We start from the raw sequence: 20,178 nt of genomic DNA on the forward strand, positions 1-20,178 counted from the left end.
AAAGACGCCCAACTCTAATACCTCCATAATCATTGGGTTTGTGAAAGGCATTTTCTCACAGCTGCATATAAAATGCTTGATTGGACTGTCTTTGAGTAAGTAAGTTCGCAAAATATAAATGCTAGCCTGCTAGCTAACACCAACTCTACAGTGTGCTGTCCATTTCAGCATCAACAGAGCACGTCTATGCCATTAAGCCAAGCAACAGGAAAGTCCATTCATTAGCCCGTCCCTCAATGATCATGTTAACTATGTCCAACTTTCCATTTTGTCTGTTTTTTAATCACCTTAGTTGCTCAAATGTATAGGTTACAGCCAGCCTCCTGTCTCCCTTCCAAGCATTTCATGTAGCATATTTTTTGCAAACTACAACCATAATAATGAAAATATATTGGTGTATAAACACCTCTCTGACAGCGTCAATCAAAACTTGAAATTATTACCAATATTTGATGGGGCTCTCGCATTGGATCTCATTATATTGTGATAGTGGTCATAATGTTGTGGCTGGACGGTGTATACACATTCATATACTTTGCCACACAAAGACCATAAAAAATATATAGATATAAAAACATGTATATTAATATATAGTTGGGTGTGTTGAAGTAATGTATTATTGTGTCATATGAAAACAAAGCAAGGTTTGTACCAGGTACGGCATTTTATTTCATCAGCAAAACATTACATATATAAAAATAAATAATACATTACTTTTTTTTTTTCTTTGACATGGAATTCATGGTTATAATGGTTACATTTTATAGTCATGTTTTTTTTTTCTCCTTGTTTCGTTCAAATGCGCATAAGTATAATACGTCCACCGGACACTTTATTAAGTACGCATACAAGCCAACATTAGAACTGCATGCTTAGTTATGATTGAGATGTTAATTATAATAATTTGATTATAGGTGGTTTTACCTTGCATTACTTTGCAAGTACATCATACTGAGGTGTTTTTAATATTTTGCCACAAATAGCTCAATTGGGTAAACATTCCAATATAATAAACACATTGTTAAATTAAAGTAATGACGTGTTATGGCTTTATAAATGTAATTATACTATACTGCTTTCGTATACTGATATCATGTTATTAATGTCATCAGATTATGCAGGTGTACCTAACGTTCTAACTCTTTATGTGGCCTCTCGGTTTGTGCAGACCTTTCCTGTTTTATTTTGGCTGTGACCCAACGATGTGTCTGCTTCATTTCATTTTTGTTGCCTCCCGCCTCTGACAGATGTATTTCCCCCTTGGGGATCAATAAAGTGTATCGTCTCATTTCATCTCATCTCATCTCATCACCTCGGCTATGGCCTCCTTCGGGGGGACATTAATAATATCAGCGGTGGATGTAGATGAGTGTGCCTCAGTACAATGTTTGGATCCAATCACATGGGCCATAAATAGAGTGAATTATAGATGGTGATAGATTGATGGATGGATGGTAGATGTGTAGATACATAGACAGATACAGTACGTATATACAAATACAGATAGATACATGGATGATAGATACATACAGTACATGGTTAGCTAGTTGGGTAGGTTGACAGATGGAACGACAGACAGACAACACAACTTGGCAATGTGAAAAAAATATTCGGAAATTAAATAGAGCTGTTTAAAACAAAATTGCTTCACCTATGAGGGCCCCAACATGAATTTTTCAAGTTGCAAAACACCGCTGAGTTGCTTTTTTTAATCTTTATGTTGGAAACAAAATATTTGACAACTTATGAGCTTCAGGAGCAACACACTTCACAACGTCCAGCCACCATCAGTTCACGTTGGCTATGTCGCAGTCAAAGTACACGTATGTTGTTGATTAATATTTTGTGCTTATTTTTCTTTTTGTTTTGAATCAAGAGTCATGAAGATGAGTGACGAGGGGAAGCCAACAATTCTCCATCAGTCATAGAAAAATATGAGGAAGCATGGTGGATAAGGAAATAAATAAATAAATACATAAATAAATAAAATTATATGGAGTGAAAGAAATGTTGCAAAACCTTTTTTTTTTTTTTGACATTCTGATTTATTAGCATCTTCATGAAAATAACTTTTTATTTTTAATCCACCTTGTGTATTTTGGGTCACTTTAGGAGGAGCAAACAAGTTTAACGGTGAACTAAAGACATTTATTTATTTATTTATTTAGATTTTTTTTTAATTTCTTTCAAATTTGACTCAAATGGTGTTTGTACAAAATGATACAATGTCCCACAGTGGTGTTAAACATTAGACAACACCTCAGTTCTATAACTGATTGATTTTAAAGAAATTATTATGATTATGTATTTATTTATTTATTTATTTATTTTTGCCTATATTGTATTTGTTTTGCTTGTCCTCCCCCTGCTGGCGTTAAAGGCTAATTCATGATTTTCAGTTCAATTCCAGTCTTTGCTCTGATAGGCAGAATTTTTCACATGACACCATCGAGTCATAGTGTACAAAGGCTGGGTTACAAAAAACAAACATTAATTTAGCAATAATTTAGCATTAGTGATGGGTAAACACCGTGGCACATTCCCCTCATCGTGGCCACACTGTCCATTGGTTAATAACGCCACCTAGTGGATAAAATAAACCACTACAGCCTATTTGTATTAACTAGCCTTGCTCTTTGTGTCGTTGGGACACACCAAATGAGTCATTAATGATCCTGTTTAAATGACCATCTGAAAATACAGTGAATGAAAGAAAATATGTGTGAAAACATAAAGTAATGTTATCCGATCTCTTCTTTTGGACGGCGTCAACTAAACACTAAAAAGGCGGTGGGCGGTAGTAGGGCCTGGTTATGGACATTTGATTGGCTCAGCAAAGGTAGTTTGGTTGCGACGCGTTATTGCTGTGAAACCTTCAAAAGGACGTACAGTGAAATATATTGTCACATTAGTTTCTAAGTTTGTAAGAAAGGTAAAAACAGTTGTCACATATACTATGTTATTTATTTGAAGTTTATCAATGCATATTAATCATTTATTTAAATGTTTTGTTTATGATGCCGTAACTGAAATAGAATTTTGCTTCTGCTTGTATATATTTAGTTTTTGTTTGTTTTCATTCATTGTTGTATTGACAATTATGTTAACGTGTTGTTAACTTGAACGACGTCTAAAAAAAAAGTAGTAGGATAGAGTAAAAAATAACCCAACACGACAGGACTCATACACGCCCGAATCTAAATGGATCTTGATAGTTGCGAGCGTCAGCAATAAGTGTTATATATAAGACCGTGGGCCAGCCACGGAGAGTGGGCACGCCCAAAACATCGCGATAAACGGGAATGTCGCGAGAGGAATCTCATTTGTCGTCTTGAACCCATGGGTCCGAATCCTGACCGGTTTAAATAAAAGCCACTGACTTTAATGATAATACGTCATACATCAGATTTATATAGCGCTTTTCTGAACACTCAAAGATGCTTTACAATGGATACATTATATATGCGCTCACACAGTCACACTCTGGTGGAATGTCAATGTGTAATTTCTCCCACTAGGTGTCACTACAAAAACACATTACAGAGCACGGATGAGTCCTCTCTCGAGGCGGCATCAAATCAAAACAAATGACAATGCACTCGGGAAGCCATTGCTTTTTACATTTTATGCGAATTATCTTGAACTTATATAACATAGATTCCTGGAATTTCCATTTCTATTTAATGGCTATTTGACCTTTGGACAATAAGTGGATCGATGACGTCTTTTTTAATAATTGGGGATAAATTCTGCAGTTTCATGGATGAGTACATACATGAATAAATCAGTCATTCTCAAGAGATAGACATTTATTCTGAATGTCCAACAAACTGTGCAAAGAAAAAAAATGACTATGGTTTGTATTGTGTTTATTTCAAACAGGTGTTGACAAAATGGACGTTTTGATGATCTTAAATTTGATTGCCTCAAGCATGAAAGGACATTTGATCACCAAGTTATTACCAATGTGACTTTAATGAAATTGAAATATAATAAGTACATGTTCTGCGAAAATTATATGCGTGTAACACTGTTTGTTCCCCTTTTCTTCCTCCTCCGCAATAAGTATACCACAACACATAGCATTGATTATACGTACCTGCGTGTGAGTGTGTTTTTAAGGCATATAACTGCGTGTGAGGCCAACAATACTGATGAAATGACACACATTTTTGTTCCACCCTTATTTGTTGTAAGTGGGTTTTTAATACATTAAATGTATCTAGCCACTTGCCACCGCAATCTTCAATCAATCTTGAAGGCACTTTGCACAATTTTGCTACAAACAGTCAAACTTCTTACCCAACGCTACATCTCGGTTCCAGAGCAAGCCCGTCGTTAGCGCTAATTACTTATGCACAAAGTGCACCCAAGTGGCCTGTTGGCTACAAAGGTATCAAGAATACTCCCTGCACCCTAAAAAACAGTTGGGTTACATATAAAAGAATTTTGAGTCAAAAAAGTGACCCGATCCAAAACTTGGGTCAATTTTTTGAGTTTGAGTTTCTTGGTTGTTTTTGCAGAAAGCAACCCCAAGAAATTGGTAGTTTTGTGAAAAACAACCCAAAAAATTGGCTGTTTTGTAAAAACAAAGAAAGTGGGTCAAATTGACCCAATTTGTGAATCGGTCCATTTTCGACCCAAAATTGTGTTTTAACCCAACTGTTTTTGGAGTGCGCATGTTACATCACCATCTAGGAGAGATCCTTTGTGTGTGTGTCATAACTTGTCATTTACATTCAAAACGGTAATACACTTAAAGCAGACATATTGTGTCAAAAGATAATCCTCAAGGTGGGAAGCGGCACAAGGAGGAAATCTATCTATATTGCTCGGTTGTAAGTTCATTTTCCGGTTCGTTATTCAACATCTACACGCCTGTGCGTCTATGCGGCGGAACTCGCGGATGGACTTGCTGACAATGTAGGCAGGTAACACTAAAAATGCTGCATAAACACCCCGAAGTCACTAATGAGCGAGCTCCTCAAAGTCAGACAGCTGCTTCATCTGCTCCACTTGCATAGAATGTCTTCTCACAAGCTTCTTCTTGCCCTTCAGCCCGACTCTCTTTGGTGTGTTTGGTGCTACTGGCGCTAAGGATCGAATGCCGCTGGCCAAAGGCGAGGATGGCTTGCTACTGGCGCCAATGTCAGGAATGGGAGGTTTGGGGTTGATATTGAGAGGGGGCAGGTGGCCCGGCCTGGTGTGTGAGATGTGATCCAGAAGCAGGGTGCCGGAGCCTCTCCGCTCCAAGAGGCCCGGCGGACGCCGGTGTACGGTGCTGGGTGAGGACGTGCTGGCGTTGCTGTCCAGGGACTCTCTGGAGCTGGTCAACATGGCCAGAGGGGAGGTGTTGAGTTTCCTTCGCTCAACGGGCACCTTCGGGGAGTCCAGCATGACAGAGTCGGAGTAGAGCTGGGAGTCGGAGTCGTAGTGGTCGTTCCCGAGTCGCCTCTTGTGCATGGTGTCTCTGAAACCGGGGTGCCCGACGTTAGCGCCCTCCTGCTCGGTGGGCACGGTGCTGCGTCGCGCCAGTGGTTGGTGATGGCCGAGCGATCTTTCGTAGGCTGCTTTAGAGGTCGGGGGAACCGACAGCGAGGTTGTCATTTTGCAGCCTTGCTCGCCCACCGGCGGGAAAGCGCTTTCCTTGCCATCCACACTGTTCTGCCGGGACAAGGCGGCCCTTTTGCTCAGAGTCAGGCCGTTCAAACCTACCACCGCGTCCTCGTCCGAGCTGGCCTTCTTGCTTTCGTCGCGGCTGCTGGCCCGTTCGGCCAGGACGGAAGGCGCGATCAGCCCCCACGGCTCCGACTGCAGACGCTTCAGCTGAGGTAAACGCGCTCGCTTGTGGCTGGCGGGCCGCCGCGTGGGCGACGTGGGCCCGTTGGCCAGTTTGTTGGCCGAGCAGGATGTTTTCAGCTTGGTCTGGAAGCTGAAGACGGTATTTTGTTGCTCTTGCTCGATCGTAGGAGATGCAGCCACGTCGATGTCAGAAGGTGAGGTGCAGTATGCCGGGGAGGATTTCTCAACCAGCTCTGGAGACGGAGGAACATTTAGGTACTGTTTGGTGGTTTTGGTGCCGGATGGCGATTTATCGGTGGTGATGATGATCACCTCTTTGCCTTTGGCTTTGCAAGCATCCAGCAGCAGCTTTAGCGTTTGCTTTTCGTCTGCGTTGATGGCGTAAACCAGCGCAGAGGCCCCGCCCCTGTCCTCCAGGCTAGGATCAGCCCCGTTGCTCAGCAGGTGGTCCACCACCTCGTGTCCCGCCTCGTGGATGCAGGCGTGCATCAGGGCGGTCCTGCCTCCTTTGTCTTGTATGTTGGGGTCAGCCTGGTTGTCCAGCAAATATTTGACCAGCTTGGACTTGCTGACGCTCTGCTGGTCGCTGTGCGCGGACATGCAGGCCACCATGAGGGGCGTCTCGCCGCGTTCATTGCTCTCGTTGATGTACGCGCCTCCCTCCAGGAGGAGTCTGGTGAGCCTCAGGCGTCGGAGCCACACCGCTTTCAGGAGCGAGTTCCCATCCGTGCGCAGCTCCAGAATGTCAGCCATCGCCCCTGACAATCGCAGCTTTTCTCTGTGTGGACTTTACAGCTTTGAGGAAGGGGAAATGAAACACATTCAATATCAAATAAAATAAAATAAAAAATATATCAAGTGCGACACATTCAAAATGTGTTGTCCTTCTGCAGAAACGCCAGCAGGTGGCAGGCTGTCACAACATTACAATGATGAAAGACTGTTGACACACAAGATGCAAACCATAAACTGCACGCTATTCCGAAGTGTGAACTTGAGTCTTTTTGTTGTCTATTCTTTGATGGGCGGTATCGATAAGAGCCATAAACGTAGCGATAATACCAATTTATCTGATTCCAGCACTACAACAGAAATACAAGAATAAAATAAATCAGGTGAAATCAAGTGAAATCAAAGCAGCAAATGCTTGTCGACACAAAACCTACGCACTCCATCCCATTAGGAATCTATTTATAGAGCTAATCCAGTTTTATTAAGCAATGAGTGGTTATTGCCTGGTGCAACATTAAGTACAGTATTCATTTTAATGCTGAGGGGCTGCCACGTCCAATGGCAAATTACTACACTGAATGTCTTAATATAATATCGGATTAGTCTTACCTGGGCAGAAGACAGGATTCCCATGCTCACAAGCAGCCTCGCTGCGTCACGGCTTGATGTAGAAATGAGGAGATAATAGCTCGATTCAAAACAGAAAGTTCACGCGGGATTTTTTTTTTTTTTTCTGTCTATTTGTGAGCAATCCACACCCCGTCTCGGTTATAACCGGGGCGCCGACCCTCTGTGGCGATATAGTGGGGCGCACCTGATCGCGGCTTTTTTTTTGTTCTCGGACGCGGGAGTCCTGACGAGGAGGATGCTTTGGATTCTTCTCGGTGTGCACTCAAGGAGCGCAACCTGGAGACGCTGCGGGTTATAAATAACTTACTTTCTTAGCCTGTTGAATGAAACGTGTGCGCTCTTGACGTCAGAGCGCACCCAAAATAAACGTGCGTCTGACGAGAACCTCTGTGCATGAGCTGCCACTTTCACGGCGCGCGCGCGCACACACACGCTCACGCACAGAGGCAGTGTTGACATGGAAATGCTCAGTGCGTTTGCATTATTCTAGATTCAAAAAGAGGGAGATTTCAGATTTGTAAATGAAAGGAGTGAATGATAGTTTACATGATAAATGAGGGTATGACAAATAATCATTTGGCGATATATTATTCTTTTGATTTTGTGTGTGTGTGTGTGTGGGGGGGGGTGAATGTGTGGGGGTGTGTGTCGTGTGTGTGTGTTTGGGCACGCGCACGTGTCTGAGCTACGCTTAATTAATAGCAGCACCCTGGCTCCGTATACAGTCTTTCCTCAACAACATTTGAAGGCTCTTTATTGTCTTACATACAATGGAATAATCAAACCGCGTCAATAGATAGCGGAATGTAATGAAGTCCCTTATACACTGTAAAATATAATACGTTGACTTTACTCGAAAAAAATATATGCAGAGTTGTTGCCTCAAAAAAGGTAATTCACTTGAACTTAGATAAATTAGATTTCACCAATTTATTCGTTGTGAGTAAGCAGGACAGTAAATTAACTTAAATGAACTCATATATTTTTGGTTTGCAGTACTCAATTTAACTTAAATTAATTAGTATCACAAACTTATTTCTTCTGAGTTTGCTTTACTCAATTAACATTGTATTTATGTATATTTTAGTAACCCCAACTTAAAATTTGTGGATTGTGAAACCCTAATTCTCTTTAGTTTTACTCATACAGGTCAATTTAACTTTTTTCCCTACTATATACAATAGGCTGATTAAAGAAATTAAAGAAAAATCTGATCATTATACCTGTAATGAGCCCCAAAAAACAATGAATGCAGGTGGTGTCCTGTGAAAAACACTTATGTCCAATTTGGGGGGGAAAAAAGTAATTATTCACATTAATGCGATGTCTGTAACGCGGAAACACTATTCAAAATTTTAAAAAAAAATGGACACAAGTGTTTTTCACAGGACAGCGACGATAGGATACATCACTGTCTCACAAACACCATCAACTGTCAATCAACAAAACACTCATCAGCATCCAAATACTATCAAAGTTACGCTTGAACATTACACATTTGCTTGGAACAGTAACCTATTTTTTTTTCCTTCACAAATTCTGCAAAGTCTGTATTCAGCAAATGAAACTGACCTACACCATTAGCTTGTTCTGCAGTGTGATCACTTTTGGAGGGGGGGGGGGTATTGTTTCCAAGTCCGAGAATGACTGCCTGAAGTAATCCAAAATGTGTTTACCATGGACTTCGGGTAGTCCAAGTGAAGGGCAAACATGAGTTCAAACAGAAGACAGACTGCCTGGGAAAAGTCTCTGATATTCCCCATACCAGTACCTCCCACCCTAGTATGATAGCAGTGGAGATGGGCTGGAGGTGCACTCCATTTGTAACCTGCTGCTGAGCATCTTCAATTACATTGAGAACCCCAAATGTGACTGAGGCAAGTGCTTCTTCTTTCGCTGTGTCCTGCAAAAAAAGCACACAGGACTAGTGTGGTCTTCTTTTGGAAGAGGAAGGGATTGAAATTGCTAAGATTTTAAAGTTGAACTCATTTTAAAGATTTTATATACTCTGGGTTGACAATGTCTTTTTTTAGTTCATCCAAGGGGATTTTTTTAAACTGTTTTGGGGAAAATAATTATAATTGAAATGAAATATGAAATACAGAAACATGATTTGTCAATCAACTGATATCAATGTTTCTTTTACTTAAGAGGCAAGTATTGTAAACTTCAGTGGAGTCCTCAGTGAGGAGAACTGGCAGGCCTTTGAGGAACTCTGTGCTGTCACATCAGCTGACTGAAATTACAAAGAGAACAGATACAAGTCAAGAACTTTGTTGCATTTTGCGAATTTAGGAGAATATGCGTTGAGTCCTGTATTTTTTGACTTACTGTATTAGGTCCCAACACTTGAGTGATATGCAAAGTACGTGAAACGGGCCTATGGTCATGAACCTTCCACAAACGCAACATTATTCAGAATGCCTTGTTTCAATTAGTGGGCCTGCATTGAACATATTCTTGACCAAAAAAAAAAAATGGGTGGACTTCCTCTTTAAGATTGAGATTGATTCTACAAAAGTAATGTCAAAGTAAATAAGTACATTTGTTTTAGGTGTCTATTATATTGTAGTGGTACACTTACTTGAGTTGTTTGCCGCGTGGGATCGGTTCCCACTCAGTGACTGTGTCTGTGTGTGCCCCGTGACTGGCTGGCGACCAGTTTAGGGTGTACTCTGCCTTTCGCCCATTGTCAGCCGGGATAGGCTCTAGTTCCTCCCCGCGACTCTGTACAGGATAAGCGGTGTGGAAAATGACACACATGACATGATGTGCAATCATTATTTCAACAGCCCCAAAACTGCAATGAATTAATTTTAGATACCAAATTACAATGCATAGTGTGTTTGTTTGTCAACCCTTCTAGCGCCATGATTAAAAAAAAATAAAAACATTTTTAGATATCATGAATTCAAAAGGCTGCAACTTTTGAAACTTTAAAGTGGTGACAGATAAAACTATTCCATAAATCTGGAGACGGATATTGATATTGATTGATCACTTTCTAAGATCTTGTGGGCATATTTGGTTGATTTGTGACGAGGCTCCACAATTCACCCTATTGTGCAAGAAACACAGGAAATCAGCGAGCTCAGACAATGTTAGGCACAATGAGAAAACATTAACGGTGGCTTTTGTGTGCCCGTCCATACAGTGAATGTGACGAAGTGACTTTTGTGGAGTCCGGCGCCATTATTGCTGAGTACATCATGTATTTATGCCACTTAAGCCCTTGGCGGTGACACGCACTAACGTGAAAGAATTTGTTTTCGTTCTTGGTTTTAGAGTAGATTTAAATTTATTTCACTGGCCTGCATGTGTCAGGATCTGTTTATTGTTATTTGGATTAGGTTTAATTTGTCATGTTATGTCTTGCTTCCTTATGTTTTTTTTTTTTTTTTTTTTGCATGTGTTGCACGTTAGGTTATGTTCCACCTGTTCTCGTCAGCTCTTTCCCTTAATTGTGTAAACCAATCCGCTCCCCACACTCGTGTCTTGTGTTCCTTATTGTCTCTTGAGTTTGCTTTTATTTACAAAGCAGTCCCCTGGTTTCTTTCAGTCCTTGTTGGTTCATTGTTTGTTGCTTATGTTTCGGAAGCCCATTTTTCCCATCTGTGTAATCGTCTATCGTCTTTTTTCGCCGTGAGGCTTATATGGCCGCGGCGAGGTTTCTCTAATAATAGTATTGTTAGATTGAGTTGTTGTTTGGAGGACAGATTTGAGTGAGGGAACAGGCGAGAGGACGTGACGTTTTCCCTACGAGACTGAGGCCCAATCCCAATACCCACATTTGCACCCTACGTGTAAGTGCTCGAGGGAGCAGGTTACAAGTGTACAAAAATTGCCGAATTGGAACAGTGCGTGTGACGTCCTCGACTTGTGCCCCTGCGTCAGCCGGCATGGCTGCACGGGTTGTTTTTTTGGCAATTTTACTGTTTAAAATTATATTAAAAACTTCAGTATAAAGTAGCAGTAAAGTAAAATTCTGGCTCGGTCTTCCAGTCGATGGGAACTATAGCTCCATTTTTTTGGACTATTTGCGGCTCCTTGCATGGTATGCGGTAATACGTATGTAAACGGTAACGGGTAAACGGTGACTTTAAAACATCGATTAAATTACACAAACAAATGATAAACTTTGTAATAATTCGATATTTTGACTTGAAGAGCCTTTTTTCGGCACAGGTACAGGAATTCCACCGAATGTCGTCAGATTTGGTCAAATCCGCAATGAATTGTGGGTAATATGCTTCGGCTGAGGGGCCACGGATGCTGGCTCAGCCGAAGTGTAGAAAAAGGGCGCGAAAGGGGTGGGGCGACAGAGCACTTCGCAGAATTGGGACACCCTACAAATTTGTACCCTCGGCGGGAACGCACACGTGAGGTGCACAAGCGAGTGGTAGTCGGAAACGCTAACGGAAACCAGTTTAAAATCATAGGCGGATCGGCTTATGGACTATTACTATTTTTTCCGGACGGACAGAAAGGCGGATAAACAACAAAGCGTACCCTGACTGTAGGTGATAAACGGATTGTGAATTTTTAGTAAAATGCCCAGCTCTGGCCATTTCTATCATTTTCTCTTTTTTTTTTTGCTTTTTTTGCTTGATGTGTGGCCCTACGCCTAGTGCCTGACGACAATGAACAACGAGAAAAAAATGTTAAAATGAAAAACAAAAGCTAATTGTCTACGATGTATGGATATACAGTGTATTTTTCATTTTGACTATTAGACTAGATACAACTGCCATTGCAGTGATGTTGATTGGCAGGTGCAAGAAGCCGTAAACTTCAGTTTAATATGGGAATGCTAAACCACGAACCAAACGAAGTTCCCATCAGTCAACTTTTAACACTCACTGAAACAAGGGAAAAAAAAATTTTACGCCGTATGTGTTTACTGCACAATTAATTAAAGAGGCCAAAACTTGTAGCAGCCATCACAGCCGTAGAACCTAATAGGGACATTTCTATTTTTAGGTTGCTATGAGACAGCACAGAAGCAGTTTCTAATGAGAGCAGTGATGTTCTCAGCCCCTGCGAGGAACAGGTAAATCAGACACATTCCAACAAGCACTGAAAGGCTTTCATGGCATTTTCTTTTTCTTTTTTTTTTTTTTTTTGATGATGAAACCTCCCCGCTACCACCACCACCACGTCTCCCTCCTGGTTAAAAAAAAAAAAAGAAAAAGAAACCACTACCATGTTCAATCATTAATCCTCTGACCTCTAGTCTTTTCCCATGAAACTGGAACTAATCACTTTATTAGCCATCCAAACACTTGACGTCTTAGGTGGTGCAGTTGTTAATGACGGCAGTGATTTCTCACCTGTGTTTGCCTTCTCCGTGCTCGGGGACAGGATGTTTCTTGAAAAAAAAACACCAATGTGTGTGTCCTTTGCATCAACATCAGTCATTGGGAACAACACCATTGGAATTTCTCACTGGGAATTTGCTCATTTTAAGGGGAATCGAAACATACAACTCTGGGCGGGGGGGCGGGGTTTGCAATGCAGCTATTGGAATATGATCAGTTTTTCCCATTTACTATTTATTTATATTTATGCTTTAGAAAAAATATTTTTGACTTTTTGGGTTTTATTCTATAAACTACTAACACCATATCCCCGAATTCCATATCCAGATATCATCATTTAGAGCATTGATTTTTCACCCCAAAAAATCAAAACAAATGTGTAACACCAAAAGAGTCACCTCTCAAGTGCATTTTTGGCTTGTCAGAAAGCATGGAAAAGCAGCATCAGCTGATTGAGTTCTGCAGAGGCTCGGTTTTCTCCATGGCAAAATCAGGGATGGCCGATAATGACATTTTGTTCTTTTTTTTTTTTTGACATGATGAAGTTTTTCTCTCCCGGGGCTGATATAATAATTTATCAATGTATTTTAGAATATCAAATCAAATGCCAGAGGGGCTTAACTGGGGCTACACAGATTTCTGACGGGGCTAAAACCCCACTTTAGAGAGAGAAGCGCCATCCCTGACCAAAATGGACAATGGAAGTCAAACAGAAGAAAAAAAATCAAACCACCATGTATGTTCTCAGTGCTCTTTGTGTGTGGTGCACTCCAGATGGCCAACACAGCCAACCAAACAATCGACAATGACTCTCTATCCCAAACTTAAAAAAAAAAAATCTCTTGTAGTACCAAGATTTACCGTGGAGCATCCAGCCATTCAAAAACGCAAAGAAGAAAAATGAGTCCTTTTTTTTTTTTCCATTTATTTTTATGATGTGTGAGTTGCACTAAAAATATCCCTTACCGTGGAATCAAAAATGGTATGGCTCAGTCTTCTTATTGACTCACATTCTCAGGAAGTGGCGAGCAAACAGATGGACAAACGGACACAAATCTTTTCTGCTGATGCTTCATCCTTGGCTCCACCGGGTGCAATTTTGTTTATTTGGCCCTACGGCCAAAGCGAGCGGAAAGGCGAGAACACTTGTTGTGATGGCACGCTTTTTAAATGTGTGCCCTAAGGCAGTGAATAAGCCATGTCATGCTATGCTAGCTAAGGATTAGCTAGCAGATCTCACTGCGTTGGATGCGTTGGTGAGCACGGGAGCCGTGAGTGACGCTGACAGTTGCCATCAAAATCCTTGGCCCACATATGCTTTCGTCTGCAGTATACTAAAAGTGGGGAATAAATAATGAAAGCAGTGAGAATAAGCAGCGTCACCCCCCGGGAGCAGTTTCCATTTTCAGATATCTTGCATCGCAGCTGCTGCTCCTGTCCTCATCATTTCTAAATATAACTTCCATCTTCACTTGGAATTGAGACATTCTTGAGCTCAACAGGCTACAGCTCTTATCCGAGACTATTTATGGAAAGAAGAAAGGAAAAGTTACAGGCAGTTTCACAACAGCAATCCCTCGCATCGACCAGCAACAGATTTGAAATTCTCGTCTCCATTCCAACAGAAAATCATTGTTTAAAATAAGAAAGTAAGAGCGTTCCTGCAGTCACCGATGCTGAATTCCTGCTTTCACAGATTCAGTGGAAGACAGAGGGGGCGACTACAACAATGACACCTAACCTTTTCAGAAAGGGCGACTATTTTTAGACCTTCACCCTTACATTGCCATTTTACTTTCTCAAATACAGCTCTGCAAACAAACTGAGAGTCGTTTTTTCAGACACTCTTTTACGCTAACATTTGAAAAAAATTTTAAAAAGTTCCTGGGATTGAATGGCCGGGCCGTGAAAAGACAAATGAATACGTCAATGGCAGTGAATGAGTTAATCAACCAGCAACTGCATTTGAGGCTGATGTATGGATACCATATTGTAACAGACAATATGATACATTGTGATATCATTATTTGATGCTGGTGTATAAATATTGTAGCGTAACAAATCATACAATACAAGATATAGTGATGGCTATATTTGATGCTGGAGTATCGACACTTGTTCGCAACAGACGATGACTTGCTGCATCGCCTTCTTCGTTTGGGGTAGAATGTCGCAGTTGTACGAGGATCCAAAGCCACGATTTCTGAGCATGTGTTTGTCAGCCAAGTGACCAGGTTCTCGTCCACAGTTGGCAGACCGCGAGGCCCATTAGGGTGACGATAAATGGGGCAAGATGTTACCACGTGCTCGGCCGTCTGCTCCTCTGCACCACACTCAAATGCCGCAGTGGAAGTCATACCCCATCGGCGCATTGTTCAGCGTTAGAGGCCAACGCAAGTTCGAAGGCGGTTAAGCCTGATCCAAGCAGGCCTGGGAAATCCTCAATACGACGTTTGCACGAAAAAACACTTCTCCCATTGAAAAGATTTGAAATGCCAATAATCTGTTCCAAGCGTCCAAAAACACAACAACAAAATCTTAGAAAAACAACAGTGTACTGTATAAAAAACATGATGAAACATATTTAAAGGAAATAAACATTTAAAGGAAATAGAGAAAAATAACCTTTTATAATGCATTATCACTGTACATACTGTAGTATTTGTGTGCTGGATGCGTGTCTGTAACGGGTGCGGCCTAGTGACTGACGTCAGGAGCTGGAGTCGGTTAGTGTTTGTGTGAACGTCTGGGCGTGAGATGTTATCTGCAGCAGCTCCCTGTGAGTGTTCTCATTTTTCAGTTGTATGTCTGACTATTTGTCTCATTCAAGAAACTGAACATCCAGTTGACAGCCACCCAACTTTACACTTTCATTCACTGACTCCCGTGTCACTCAACAGACCAGGCCCCACCATTTAAAGCCATACACATTCAAAGTCACAGATACAACAATGTAGAAGGGGAGGATGGCGAATCCAAGTGGATAAAAATAATCCCATATAGGGCTGGGAAAAAATATCGTATCGCAATGTATCGTGATGCTTTTTATGCCTATGCCAAGTACCCAACCCTAATACCGTGTCTGTATCGCACACGCATATTTTGAATTGGTATCATGCATAAAGCTTTCAAAAATATATACATAATAAAACAAATATGTGGTTGCAACTTTGAGGATTTTTATCTCGCATGGTGGGCTCGGGAATATAACTCCCAAAATAGAAAAGGGGCTACTGTGGTTCATTGTACACCATTTGTAAATGTTGAAATGTCATGATTAAAGTAAATATTTGTATGATTAAAAACCTTACAATACACAAAATATCAATCACCAAAAAAAAAAAAAAAGATGGCCTGCACGGCTTGTGCTGCATGACGACATATTCTTACCTGACACGTTATGCGTAACTTGAAAATGCCGGGCATCGAAAACTGACGACCCCCTGTACATGACTTTTGCAGAAAGTGACTATTTGAAGGAAGTAAGTAAGGGAGGAAGGAAGACGAATTTGTGCTATTGACCGCTTTAAAGGAATAAAATACTATTTATAGGAATCTGAAGACCAGACACATCTCGCTTACTTACTCTATGATGGAGCTGATGTGAATCACTCGGTGTCATAAAACAGAAGAGAAGAGGAGGGGTGGGCTTGGCGGAGGGGGGGTTTGGATGTTGGGGCAGCTTTTTATATCCCATTCACTCCAAGGGGAAAAAAACAGCATTTGCATTTCCACACAGAGGAGGCGGATGTTTCGGAGCTGTTAGTTTGCTCCTTCCTCTGCGCGCCTTGTCTCTTTAAAGAGTGGCTTTGACATTCTCGTGGCATTTGGTGTCTGTGCGATTGTATCAAGCTAACGTGTGGGCTGCTACGGCGTTGAACTGGCACGAACCTTTCGCTGCTGCTTTGCGGCGGACTGCGCCATGCCTCTCTCCTCGTGTATACGTCTCAGAGCTTCTCTCAAATCTAGCTCCCTGCTTCATACTGACACCGCTTTACGTCGTCCTCATCCGCTCACGAGGATCACATTGGCACACGAGTCCAAGATCTGTTTCTCGTATTTGTCAAATGGTTTGTTGTTATTCTTGGTTTTTTTTTTCTTCCGTTGTCGTCACGCTGCGGACAAACACCTGCCAAGAACCGAGCGTTGTTCAAAGACGTTATACAGGCAAGCGTTTTCCCCGGTGATCAATGTGCGCGTCTGCTGTATCCAAGGAGATTTGTGCATATCTATTAAGGAGGTCGTTACTCGTTTTGCAGAGTAGAGTTTGTTTTCAGCCCAGAGGGACACGTTACCGATTCACCTGCAAATGCCAACAACTCCCAGAACTGGAGCCACATGATCCATAAACAAGCAGTCGAGTAAAGATGGGTAGCGTAAGTCACAATTATACTCTGGAACATGTGTTTTTTGGAAAAAAAAACAAACAAACTACAAATGCGCAAATATCAATTTTTACGAGCGTTTGAGCACTTGCCGATACCGAGAACCAATACTCGATAATGCTATTACATCAGAACATTTTGATGAAAAGGTGCTTTTGTTTGAACCAGAAAGTCAAGGTGCAGCCCACGGTGGAGGGAATAAAACTCAGCTTTAATTGAGACTGTCACTGTGGTATTAACGTAATTACTATGTTGTTTGCAGTCTTGTACAATGGTGCTGCCTCCTACTCTGAGCTATTTCTAATATTTTGTCTTCTTTATCTCATATGTATCTCTTACCAAGTGTCCACGGACTGTTTCTACATTCTGTAATGATCTGCAACTGTGTTATGAAAGCCTCCTCCAACATCCACTGAGTTCATACACAGTAGATACTTAAAGCGGAAGTCAACCCAAACGTATATTTTTTTGAAGAGTATGTTCTATGCAGGCCCACGAGTTGAAACACAGCATTCTGATTAATATTGTGTTTGTGGAATATGAGTTAAGCAGCAAAATCCACCCGTTTTCAGCCATCCCTATGGGCGGCCATTTTGTCACTTCTGTCGACTGAAAATGACATCACAGTTGCTCAGGTGACAACCAATCATAGCTCAGCTTTGGGAAACAGGTGAGTCGTGATTGGTCGTTATCTGAGCCCTGAGCGTCTGTGATGTCATTTTCAGTCGACAGAAGTGACAAAATGGCCGCCCGCTGAGATGGCTAAAAACAGGTGAATTTTTCTGCTTAACTCACATTTCATATGAATGATATTGTCTTGTTTCAACTAGTGATCCTGTATAGAACATATTCTTGAAAAAATTGGGTTAATTTCCCCCTTTAAAATGTTTTTGGTTATTCATCTCAAGGATATACAGAGGCGAATGTCATCACTCACAATTGAATTCATAGGCAAAATATTGCCACTTGAGTACATTTGGTCCAATGTTTCCCATCGGGGGTGCCGCATCTGCTGTGTGGCATAAGTGAGAAGTTCGGACCCGCTGTCAGAGGATGTGAGTGCACGGCGACGTCGATGAGTGGATGTTCTGACAGTCAGTGAGAGAACTTCGCCGTGCGCACGGTTCGCACCCCTGCGACTGTGACGTCTTTGACACCAGGAGACAAGCTGACCAAAATACACCTCCTCTGCAGTACAAGGTGGGGGAGCGAGCGGGCGGGAGAGCTATTTCTGTGCGTGTGTTTTGTCGGCGGCGCCGGCTGACGTCAAATCGCTCGTGTCCGTCCGCGAGGATGTCGGTGCTCATCTGGAGTATCGGACGTGACGGGACCGAAAGGGATGAGTCTGGCCTCTGCATGATGAGTCCTCGCCGGGCGACAGTGATAGATGTGAGGGTTCACATCTGTGGACACGAAGCAGGGGACCTGACACTTTGACATTCGGGACCGTGAAACGTGCTTCATTGGCTACATCTATAATTAATCACGCTAGGAACTTTATGGGCCTTACTTACAGTCTTACACCTAAGAGTACTTATACGAAGAGTATAAAAAATGCATAATGTGTGTATCAAATATTATGTCAGTACGAACATAATAATACTGCGTTTTGATGGACACTTCTTTAAACTCATGTACTTTTGTTTGGTTTTTAAATCACAGTTCCCCGTATTGCCAGCCGTTTAAGAGCATTTTGACTGATCTTTCAAGACCCACGGAATATTGCGCTCTGTGACAGTGTAAGCCACCAAAAGAAGAATAGACTCTCTTCTTTCACCGGACAAAAAAAAAAAGTTGTTTCTAGCTTTTTCCGTTCTTTAGTAACCAGCATTAGGACATTCACTAAAAACATAGGTTTCTGAGAAGATGGGCTTTTTGTGAAAAGAAACGTCAACAATGACTTTGACACTAATTGCATGACTGTTGTTTAGCAATTATCCAAACGCTATATCCGCTAAATGTTCATTTTGTTATAGTTGCTTGTTGCTGTAATACTGAAGTGGCTCCAACTACCAGAGTCAAAGTCCTTCTGCGTTTTTAACATATTTGGCCAAAATGGACGTTTCGGCCTAATATTTTTGGGTTCTAAGTAAACTTATAAATAACAAAAACAAGACTGAGAAAGGGCTTTTGATGGCAAAATAATCAGAGCTGGACATACCCGCCTATGTGACGGATCGGTCCGCCTAGCCGCCCATGACGGGCGCCCATTTTGTAGGCGATAAACGATTGACGGAAAATTGGAAAAGCAGTCAGACTAAGCATAGTCTGAATCCCGTTTTTTTTCCCCGTCTATGTAATCGTCTATTTTCATGTGAGTTCTCGAACGGAGATGGAGAAGTCGAACGCAGGAGAAATCGACAATATCGAAAAGCATCTAAAACTGAAAAAAAGGAATCCTGTCAAAAGTAAGCGGTTTTAAACTTGTAAATGTTTGGCCGTTTTAAGTTTGAAAATAAGATAAAATAAAAAGTGAATGTGAAGCTTTGTAAAGATCTTTGGGCAGAATGATGTAGCTACACAAAATAACCGCATAATAGCGCACTATCTGTTCAAATATAATGTGTTTTTTTTAGGAGGGAGGGATTAGACGGGTAGACAGATCAAAATTTTTGCGGTAGTTGGTCGCAGTTTGTAGTCAGAAACACTAACGGAAGCCCGTTTAAAATGATAGGCAGGTACTATTTTTTTCCGGACGGACAAAATGGCGGATAAACGGACAGCGGACGGTTCCCCGGCTGTAGGCGGAAGGCGATAAACGGACCGTGAATTTTTAGTAAAATGCCCAGCTCTGAAAATAATTGCTTCTTATCAAAGTCAACAATGCTCAAAAACAGTGCTCCATTATTTTTGTTCACTACGTTCGGGTCATCTAATTTCAAAGTCAGACTTACTTGCCGACTCTTGCCAACACTTGCCATCTCTGTGTACCTGAGATTTTTTGTTGCACCACCATGAGTTGAATGGCCATTTCGTGTGTGGCCTAACAATAAAGGCCATCGTTTATCATCTACTGCCTCGTTGACGCCAGAGCAAAAACTGCTGCAAGCAATCATCATCATCATCATCATCTTCGGCTGCAGTCTCTAGCCATTACCACCACGTCACCAGATGGACTGACACTATCACAGACTCATTTGCATCCAGCTCGCATTAATGCACTCTTACTTTGATCTGAACCTGTACTCTAAACTCCTTTTTGAGTTCCTGCTCCAGCATCCTTCACTAGAATCCCGCGCCTGCAGACCTCATCTCGCAAATCCTGCCAGAATTCCACATCCCTGGGCCATTCCTCAATGGATTCAATAAAC

At 41.6% G+C, this 20,178-nt stretch overlaps 1 protein-coding gene and 1 long non-coding RNA gene across 3 annotated transcripts in view; one reads left to right on the forward strand and one right to left on the reverse strand.

Moving 5' to 3' along the window:
- The window catches only part of LOC147148979 (uncharacterized), a 49,944-nt gene extending 34,808 nt beyond the window's left edge, over positions 1-15,136 (forward strand). Inside the window, exons 4-5 of one of the 2 annotated variants that reach the window (XR_015086395.1) lie at positions 12,145-12,214; positions 14,731-15,136. This is a non-coding gene — a long non-coding RNA (uncharacterized LOC147148979). Of the gene's footprint in view, positions 1-12,144; positions 12,298-14,730 lie in introns of those variants that run through there. The other variant, XR_015086394.1, reaches the window with a different exon arrangement.
- Positions 3,771-7,562, reverse strand: ankrd34c (ankyrin repeat domain 34C). The gene is made up of 2 exons (XM_086028548.1): positions 7,144-7,562; positions 3,771-6,597 (listed from the first exon to the last, which is right to left on the reverse strand). The coding sequence occupies exon 2, from the start codon at positions 6,553-6,555 to the stop codon at positions 4,969-4,971; it is 1,587 nt and encodes a 528-aa protein (XP_085884674.1). The 5' UTR covers positions 6,556-6,597; positions 7,144-7,562; the 3' UTR covers positions 3,771-4,968.
- Positions 15,137-20,178: the final 5,042 nt, after the last annotated feature.

Source organism: Filicampus tigris, chromosome 4 (assembly GCF_054856515.1).
Source record: "Filicampus tigris isolate MCC_2025a chromosome 4, RoL_Ftig_1.0, whole genome shotgun sequence".
NCBI classification, from domain to species: Eukaryota; Metazoa; Chordata; class Actinopteri; order Syngnathiformes; family Syngnathidae; genus Filicampus; species Filicampus tigris.

Bases quoted from the DNA above. Each gene is read 5' to 3' on its own strand.
- ankrd34c (XM_086028548.1), bottom strand. From the start codon at position 6,555: ATGGCTGACATTCTGGAGCTGCGCACGGATGGGAACTCGCTCCTGAAA.